Source organism: Sapajus apella, unplaced genomic scaffold (assembly GCF_009761245.1).
Source record: "Sapajus apella isolate SASKATOON/1434 unplaced genomic scaffold, GSC_monkey_1.0 scaffold128, whole genome shotgun sequence".
NCBI lineage: Eukaryota > Metazoa > Chordata > Mammalia > Primates > Cebidae > Sapajus > Sapajus apella.
Genome location: NW_022437068.1, coordinates 184,543 through 194,265, shown reverse-complemented (window position 1 = coordinate 194,265; position 9,723 = coordinate 184,543). Strand labels below are relative to the sequence as shown.

The following is a 9,723-nucleotide window of genomic DNA, read 5'->3' as shown; positions in this document are numbered from 1 at the left end:
AGCTTGAGATGGTGCAGGGGACTGATTATGAGATGGGAATACAGAGTTCTAGGGGAATCTTGGGCAAATTGCATTTCCTCTCTGGGTCTCATTTCTTTGCCATTCTGCCCGTGGCTAACCAAGGCCCAAGGAGTGGGCAGACTTGCTCAGTGCCACACCAAATAACTCTAACTGGCTGGAGGAAGGCTAGGAACAGGAGGTCAGAATCAGAACAGCATCTCCATGTGAACTTACCCCTCTCCAGACGGGCATGGACTCTTCTCCTCCTAAGAGTAGGAACACTCAAGGGAAGGGACTATTTCACTTGTCTTAATAACACTAGTCCTAGGTCCACACAAAGAATATGGTGGCTGCTCAGTAAAGGGCTGCTGAATGCATGAAAGGACTCAATTTTCCAAAGTTGGCGACTTTCAGCAGAACATGCCTTCTCTTTGGTGCCTGATCGCCTTCCCCATGAGAAATGCTGTTAGGCCCAAGCTAGCCTTGACTTCACATACAAAGCTCCCTTCTTCTTCTCTGGTTATTTGCAGTGTCTAGTAGAGCCAGCCTGCAGAGTCACACTTGGCCGGCAGGGGTCACTAGCACACATTGCAGCCTGGAGGGGTCTAGTGTGTCAATTAATTCCTAATGCTATTAATTCTATAGGCTCAAGAGTCTGCACATAAAGTTTCCTGGGAATGAGTGAGACTCATATTTCTGTGGCCCAGCTTCCTCTTGCGTATGACAGCTGCTTAATGCAAGACACTTTCAGACATGAGGAGGGAAGGTAGTAGGGAACAGGTGACCAGCAATCCCTGTGGCTCAGTGAGGGCAGTAATTACTCAGGGACCCCGGCTATGGATCCCAGAGACTTTCTGAATTCCAGAACTCTGTGGAATGCTTTCCTATGAGCAGATATTACCACCTCAGAGAGGGTCAGAGGCCAAGACAGGGTGAGGTAGACTTGAGATCAGGGATTTCAAGCAAAAAGGCTGACCAGACAGGAATGAGCAGACACTCCATAAGATGATCTTACTGTCATGAGCTGGCAGGACAAGACATGCCTGCAGTCTTGAGTGGTCATTCAGAAATCTCAGACACAAATTTAGAGACTTTAATGTTCTAGGCAATACTACAAACACTTTCTGAACTTAAGCATTATGTATTCAGAATAATAACTGATGTGAATTCAGAGCCTTTCCATTCACACCCAGAGCTCACAGGATCTTCATGATCACACTGCATTTGAAACAGGAGCTCTTATCCCCATTTTAGAGATGAGAAAAGTGAAGCTGGCAAGGGCAGATCCTGGAGCCTAACCCAGGCTGCATACTCCAAATCCTCATCTCTCTCTGCTCTGCCTTGCCTGCCTCAAACATGAGTGTCTGCCTACTAGGACACAAGCATCAGTTTTGTGGCAGCTATTTTTTTTTTTTTTGCCACTGTGAGGGGGCTGTTGCTTTCTTCAGGCCTTGCAGCATGAGAAACAATAAGGCATTGTGGTCAGGAGACAGCGCTTTTGGGTCAGACACATCTTTCTGGTCCTGATGTTTACCAGCTGTGTGACTGTGAGCAAATTGCTTGACTTCTCTGTGCCTCAAAATCCCCTATCTGTAAGGAGAAGGGAGAAGAGGTGGCTGGGGACAGAGAAGGGCCTTAGGAGAAAACCAGGACCCACTGTGGCTCCTTCTCATGGAAGACTGGAAGAATGTCTTAAGACATAGATCCTGGCTGGGGTGGCTGCAAGAACAGACAACTATCTGTAAAGTAGGGGAAGCAATAAAGAAATAAAGCAACACATAAAGTGGAGAAGCACCCACTTTACAGAGTTGTAAGGATTACGAAGACAACTTCCGTGAAGCATCTAGCACATGCTAGGCAAACGGTAACGACATGAACAAAAAGAAGTGCGAGCTACTGAAATACCACCACTGTTGTATCTAATTCGCAGTGCTGAGTTGAGACTGCAGCTTCCACACAGGAACCCAGGACGGCTTCGCAGGCATATCACCAAGGGAATAAAACACAGGACGAAAACCCCACGAATATCACCTGGCTAGGGATGGCCACATTGATCGTTCATTTCTTTAATTTTTAAAAATCAGTAAGCCGACAATCTTGTACCCTTTCAATGCCCAATAAAAATGTTCATTATGCAAAAACAGTACAACCTTTTTCATTTTTTAATAATACTGTAAATATCTCAGAAAGGATGTATTGTTTCTAATGAATATCAAAAAAGTCATCACGATGACATGTTCCCCTGCCCCCACATGGCCCTCCCTGCCCCCAAAGTTACTCAAATACTAGTAGGAAATTACAAAAAAACAAAAAACAATGATCCACCCTCCACCCTGCCCCATGAGTAGTGTTAAGTGAGTCGTGTTAAGTGCCACATGTATGATATGTGTGTGTGTGCGTGTGTGTGTGTGTGTGTGTGTGTGTGTGTGTGTGTATGTTGGCGACAGTGGACCACAGGGATCTGTGTGTCCATGAGAGTTGGCGTGGAGAACCGGTAGCAGCAGCAGTAAGAAGCCTCCTTCCCTGGGGCCTGCTGGAAGGACAGCAGCTGAGGACAATCACAAGCAGGGGCCCAGCCTGGCCCTTCCTGGGTCCGCAGAGCCAGACAGCTCAGGGGGACAAGCGTGGGATGGTGGCTTGCCCTACCCAGAAGCTGGGTAGGCCTGGGCTGCCTGTACAGACGGCTAGGCTGCCCATCCTGCCCAGTGGGGCACTGGGCATCCCTCTTAGCAGACACAGGCTTTGGGCCAGGCTACAGCAGAGATGCTGGGGGATTGCAAACTTTTGGGTGAATCAAACACGGAGGAGCCTTACAGAAAACTAAAGCCTTGGTTTAGAGAAAGCCCACGTTTCCACCAACTACTACTGGGAACCTAAGGAAAAATGAATAGTGTAACTTCCCCACCCTCATACAGCTCAGAAACCAAGGCAGAGGCTTGATGTGAAGTCCAATTAAAAAAGAAGAGAGGTATCAGCCAGAGAGGTCTGTAGCCAGTCTGGTGGGGAGCAGCGCCAGACTCCAGGCCCCACGGAGGGAGGAGCCAGTGGGATGCCCAGGTCTTCCCTCCAGTGAGAGCTGAGATGACTTCCTGCCAGAGAAGGGAGGGAAAGTGGCAGGGAACAGGTGACTGCACCTGTAGCCTTGTGCCTGGCCACAGAGGCAGGTAGAATGGCTCCTGAGCCAGGGGCAAGGATGGAAGGGAATTGAGAGGAAGGATGGTGGTAGCAGGAGGTTAGGGGACAGGAGGAGGGAGAAGAGGTGGCCTGGGACAGAGAAGGGCCTTAGGAGGAAACCAGGCCCCACTGTGGCTCCTTCTCATGGAAGGCTAGAGGAAGGTCCTAAGACATAGATCCCGGCTGGGGTGGCTGCAAGAATAGGCAGCTGTTTCCCAACCCAGAAAATCAGTCCCCACAGCAACTCCAGCCAGCCCTGCCAAGGGTGGAGAGGCAGAGCACGGGGGGTAAGAGCAGCTGACCAGGAAAAAAGGCAGGCCAGTCAGAGGGGCCCCCGCTGGTGTCCAGAGAGCAGGGCTACCCACAGATGAGATGAAATTAGAGTTTTAGAGAAAACACATATCACCACCACACCATTTCCATGATGAACTTGATTTTAAATAAGCAGGTGGGGGAGGGCAGAGATTATTGCCTGCAAGTCTTCAGAGGAAGCCAAGGTCCACAGCAGGTCTGGAAGCCAGCAAGGCACACAAAGAGAATCCCTAAGAGATCACCCAATCCGGCTCCTCCTCCCATTGGGAGATGAGAAAACTGAGGTGCAGGGAGGGAAAGGGGGTGCCCAAGGTCACTTCGTGGGATCAGGGCAGAGGGGGTCTGCAGCCCAGGAGTCCCGAGTCTGCAGGACTTTTTCTCGGCTGCACACACAGCCTTGCTGTCTGCAAACCCAGTGTCCCTTGGAAAGGGAAGGTTTGAAGGGAAAATTCTCCCTGGGGTACGGAGGAGGGGCGGCTGTGGACGGTCAGAGACAAACATGGGACACAGAACGATCATTAAAAGGCTGACAGAGGAGGACAGGCATCGCTCCCCACCCCACCTGCCCCACGACCCCAGTAAAAAAAGTTTTACAATATTATACACTTCTTCCTAATCCCTAGAAAACATCGATTAAAACTGCCCTAGGACAGAAGGTCTGGCAGTCACTGTATAGTGTTATCTCTTTGTCGCGGTTCCTTCCAGGATGACTGGGGCAGGGAGGGGATGTGACTTTAGAGCAGTGTACAGCGGCCACCTTAAAATTAACTTGTTAATAAATCCTGTGCAAAACAAGCAAGCCCCTACCATTAGGCGAAGTACGGGGTTCGGGAATTCATTTACACACACGGGGAGGACAGGAAGAAGAGCCCCAGGTGGCTGGCGGCCGCTCAGAAGTGCGTCTCCTTCTCTGTGATGGCTGCGATGGTCCCGTCACTCTTGAGTTTGGCGTCACAGTCATTAACTGTCACCATCCGTGGGCTCACCCCAAGCTTGCCCCGCATTTTCAGATCTGTGCTGGGGGTCGTCAACGTCTGGAGTTTCTGGATGGTTGGAGAGGAGGGGAAGACCTGAGTAATTAGCTGCCAGGGTCCGGGGTCTGCCTTGGCCTCTCCCAAGCACACGGGGGACACCTGGGTGCTGGAGAATTGTCGGGGCTCCAGCTTGGCCTCTTACAGATCTGTCCTGGACGATGAACAACCTCCCTGGGTCTCCGTTTCCTCCTCTGGAAAATGGGGACTCTGGAGGTCCCTCCTGGCATTAGGTCAAGAATAAGGAGAGGCTATGGCAAGTGCTTAGCCTCGTATCTGGCTAGGGAAGGTGGCTGGGACTCAGAGCTGTCATCAGGGCCCACTGCCTGACGCCTGCCCTCAGGGGACACGGAGAAGCTGGTGTGTGAATCGCTGTTGAGGCACTCCCTGGCAAGTCACCTACACTCTGTGAGCTGCACCATCCTCACCTATGAATGGGACAATAGCACCTGCCTGGAAGGGCTGATGTGTGGTGAGTGGTAAGGCATCTCCAGGGCTGTGTACAGGTTGATGGCTGGACACCTGGGTGTGTTTCCCATGGAAGGGGTGCCAGCATGCAGGGGAAGGTGTAGTGTGTGTTGGGTGTTTCTCTAGCTGTGCTTGAAGGTAGAAGCGTTATCACAAAGTCCAAGGCTCATAGCCTCAGGCCTCCCTGCAAAGCAGCCAGCACTGTCTAGCTGGCTCAGATGGATGTAGAATCCTGCCCCAAGGCCCTGCTCCTCAGGCCAAATGCAGCCCTGTCTCAAGCCCCTATCCCTCAGTTTCATCTGCACTCCCCAGGTTTCCTGGGAGAAGACTCCGGGCTAGGATTTGGGAGGCACTTTCGGGGCATAAGCCCTTTCCAAGGAAGGCTGCAAAGTCTTTTGGGTGGCTGGTTTCTCAGGATCGAGGTTCTGTCTTCTCTTTCAGATCCTGCTGTGCATGCTGTGGCACATTGTCCAGGTAGCATTAACAGCCAGACTCACTGTGCTGATTAATAGGTGCCTCCTATGTGCCAGGCACCGTGCCAGGCTCTGGTACAGATTGGGGGCTAGAGCACGCGTTCTAAAGCCAGGTGCCTGGGTTTGTGTTCTGGCTCTACCATTTAACAAGGGCAAGAAGCTTAACCCCCTGTGCCTCAGTTTCCTCATCTGTAAAGGGGGATAATGATACCTGCCTTCTGGGGTTAGTATAGTATCAGATCAGCTGAGCAATCACCATCACCATGTTACCTTCTATCAGTAGGATGCATCCTCAGAGCATGTCTCTGAGGCACCTCTGTCCTCATTTTTCCCTCTAGATCCTTCCTGTCCCCCAGCAGCAGCTTTGTGGGAACTGGGGCTTGGGGCAGTAGACTACCTGGCACAAAAACTCTCACTAAGGAGGCCTGGAAACTGAGTCTGACACCTCTGAAGAATTCCCTCTTTAATAAACCCTGCTGTCTGCGTCGGCAGGTGTGTGAGGTCAGGGAGATGGAGGAGGGCTTAGAAAAGAAGGCTCCCTCCCCTGCTTTCCCTCCCATACCAGGTCTGAGATGATTTCTGGAGGATTCAGCAGGAGACACCAGGCATTTCTGAACACCAAAAGGTCATCTGGAAGTTCAGGCAGGGGTCTTCCAGTGGTCAAGGTTTTAGGGTCCCAGGTCAGCTCCCTTCTGGACGTGTTTGGCTTGTGATCAGAATCAACCACCTGCCCTTGACCTATATTCTCTGCAGGCACTAAGGAGCCTGACTTACTCTGGGGCATGAGCAGGCTTGAGAAAGAGACCTTCCTTGGTGGTTGGCTCCTTCTGGCTGGGTGCATGGCTATTTCTGGAGCCTGGGCCCCTTGGTGGGCACGCAGGTGTGCTGGGTGCAGCTGACTCTGAGCTGAAGCTTGCATTCTGACTCTGCATACCCCCACTCCCCATCTCCACCTGGGTGGCCAAGTTCAACTCCTGCAGTCCCCAGGGTGTGGCCCTGGAGCAGAGAGACAGCAAAGCTCAGGGGAGGGGACCACAGATGCCAGAGTCTCTGCGGTATCCTTCAGAAGCTGTCTGCCCTTGGGCAAGTTGCTTCACTCCTCTGTACTTCAGTTTCCTCATCCATGGAGACAAAAAGAATCTCCACCCTCCCAAGGATTGCTATGCGGATTTGTAAACTAAGTATGTGTAAACTGCTTAGAACAGCGTCTGGTACACAACAAACACCCTGTGCTGTTTACTAAATAAGGAGAAACCCACTCAAACCGTCCGGCTGCCAGCCAGTAGGGAAGGAGGGTAAATAGGGAGTGTGCTCTGGAGTAAGATGGGCTCGGGTAACGATTCCGTTACTGACAAAGGACCACACACTGTAGGACTCCAGTGACAGGAAATGTCCAGGGTAGGCACATCCACAGAGACAGAGCAGATCTGTGGTTGTCTGGGGTGGAACTGGGGTTAATGGTGAATGGGCATGAAGACTCTTATTAGGGTGAAGAAAGTATTCTAAAACGGATTCATGACAATGACTGCACAATGTGGAACGTCACTAAAAATCGTGTAATTGTATAGCTGAAATGGCTTAGTTTTAGGATATCTAAAATCTACTTTGATGCAATTGTCTTTAAGAGTGTGATCTGCTCACTGTTTTTGGCTGTGCAACCTCAGGCAAGTGACCTGATTTCTCTGCGCCTGTTTCCTCTTCCTGCTAACTGCAGAAAATGATGCCTATTGCCTCCGTTTGCTCTGAAAATGGCAGGGGATACTGCAGGTAGAGAGTCTGGCATGGTGACATGTCAGAATGACTGGGATTCACAGAACAGTCAGCGTTAACACTTGTGACCCTCTGGTCCAGGTCCCAGTCCCAGGGCTTTTCATGTATGAATGCACTGAGTACAATACCTAACTCTTTACGTTAGGTACTGTGGTTATCCCATTTTACAGACAGGGAGACAGAGGCTGGGCTCCTAGAAACTGGCTCAGCCAAGAGGCCTCACAGAGACACCTCGGGCACACCGTGATGATGGGCACCAGCCAGAGAGGAGCTTGCCATGGCGACCCCAAGAGGTGGGTGGGAGCACGCTGTCATCACGCACCATGCAGATGAGGAAGCTGGGACCCAAGGCACGAGCCCTGCCTGCACGTACCAGCCCTCCCGGGGTGGTCTCACCTCGGGCAGCGTCCCCTCCGTCTTCCACACCTTGATGCAGACCCAGAGCGGGATGCAGAGCATGGAGGACAGGGCCATGAGCCAGCCGATGCCGTAGCCCCAGGCCGGGTAGGTGTAGACGTTGTTGTACTTGAGCGGCTTGTACTTGACCAAGAAGAAGATGAAGATCCCCTGCAGAGAGATTGGGACAGGTGCCTGGGGGACGGCCCTTAGCCCTGCTAGGCCATGAGGGGTCTGGGTCCCAGGCACAGACCAACAGGAGGCTGGCAGGGGAGGAGGCTGAGCCCGTTTCACCGCTGTGGAAGGTGAGGCCCTGCCGGGACCACAGTGAGCTTGAGGCACAGCAGGCTGCAGCCCCATCCCAGAGGTGGCAGACGCTCAGGGAACCTGGCGCTGGGTCCCACACCCCCACGGGTCCTGGGACCTCGCTGGGATATAAGACCCTTCCCCTGCCCCCAGGAGCCTCTTCCCCAGCCTCTGCCCAGTTAGGAATTTTTATTTTTTCTAGTTACTCCTCGGGGCTGGTTTCAAAGTTGCTTCTCAGAACTACCAGGGTCTGTGAAGATGCTGAGTTACTTCCAGTGCCAAGAAATGGATAAGGAGTGACTGGCTGTTTTTTAATTAAATGTCTGCTCACAAAGGCCCCTCTGTGGTGTGGTCTTGGGCACGGCATGAGCCTCAGTGTCACCCTTGGCTCTGCTGCCTTCACGGTTAACAGCAAAGAGGGGGACAGGTCTTTGTTCCCTATGTAGTCCTCGGCCCTCTGAGGTGGATCCAGTGCCCCGCTTGTGTGTGCAGAATCTGAGGTCCTGAGAAGGCCACACAGCGACACTGGGATCCCAATGAGGCCGCTCCCTGGCAAAGCCTGGAGCCTATGCCCACGGTGCAGCTTTGCAAGGCAGCCTGAACCAGGGGACATCAGCCTCCTCAGGTCCAGCCTCGGTCAGGCTGGGGGTTGCGGAGTGGAAGCAGGGGTTGGGGGTAGGTGGGTGGGTAGAGGGCTGGAGGTGGCTCCTGGCGGGGCCCTTACCGCACAGATCCCAGGCGTCACGATCTTCCAGCACCACTTAATGAGTGACAGTGGCCGGTAGCCAATCATGTCTTCAATGTTATCATAGAACCGGTTGCTTCCTGTCCAGAATAAATCAGATGGGCACATACACACCCCAGAGAAGTTATGTACGTGACTCAGAGGAATGGCTGGGAGTGTTTGCTTTCTCCAGCCCAAGACAAGAAAACAGCCACAGGAACCTTTGAACCCCTTAAATAATGACCAAGATGTTACATGCGTGAGGTTTCAGAATAAAGTGCAGCATGAGGGATGCTGACCCACTACTGAAGAGAACTCTCCCGGCCTCAGGCACAGGAAATAATGAGTTTCTGGGAGAAAGGCGGAAGTGATCCCCTTGGAGAGGCAAGGCAATTAGGGGTAGGAATGAAAATGTTTAAGGCAGGGGCCTGCAGAGGCATCCATTCCCAAGCCACACTCATGGCAGAGTGAGCATCACGGAGCCCGGTAAACTTCACCCACTTGTTGGGCTTGGGGAGCAGGAGGACCTGAGGCAGTTGTCTACGGAAGGCCAGGCACCGTGCAGGCTGCTTGGCTACGCTTTCTCCTACTTGGAGACATGCTGATGACTGTTTTTACTTTACAAAAGGAAAAACTGAGACTCAGAGGCAGAAGAAATGGCCCAAGATCACAGTGCCTAAGCCCTGAACCCCTTCCCGTGCTATGGGATGTGAAAGCAGAAGGTCTCCCAACAGTGGGAAAAGGCCAAGGAATCCTCAAAGACAAGGAAGAGGCCAGTATAGATCAAGACAAGCCACAGAGAACCAGGGCCCTCCAGAGTCCAAGCGCCAAGATCCTAGGCACCCGGTGAGCAGCTGGGGGTGGACAGGCTTGGCTGATACTCACCATACACCCAGCCGATGCAGATGCACTCAAAGATGGCCACGAAGAGAAGGCACATCCCACTGGCAGCGTAGGAGTCAAAGAGCTGGAAGATGTACATGCCGCCCTGCAGGTCGGGAGACAGACAGATGGATAGATGGGAGGTGAACAGACATATGGGAAAGCAAGATCAGCCAGCTGGCCTCAG

The 9,723-nt window shown here is 52.3% G+C and overlaps 1 protein-coding gene across 1 annotated transcript in view; it reads right to left on the bottom strand.

Moving 5' to 3' along the window:
* Nucleotides 1–2,044: 2,044 nt before the first annotated feature.
* SLC6A11 (solute carrier family 6 member 11) overlaps nucleotides 2,045–9,723 on the bottom strand; it is a 116,267-nt gene continuing 108,588 nt past the window's right edge. Inside the window, exons 11-14 of the mRNA XM_032262239.1 lie at nucleotides 9,540–9,642; nucleotides 8,655–8,755; nucleotides 7,625–7,795; nucleotides 2,045–4,529 (exon numbers count right to left, since the gene is read on the bottom strand). Of these exons, the coding sequence (XP_032118130.1) occupies nucleotides 4,377–4,529; nucleotides 7,625–7,795; nucleotides 8,655–8,755; nucleotides 9,540–9,642 (528 nt within the window). The 3' untranslated portion in view covers nucleotides 2,045–4,376. The remainder of the gene's footprint in view (nucleotides 4,530–7,624; nucleotides 7,796–8,654; nucleotides 8,756–9,539; nucleotides 9,643–9,723) is intronic.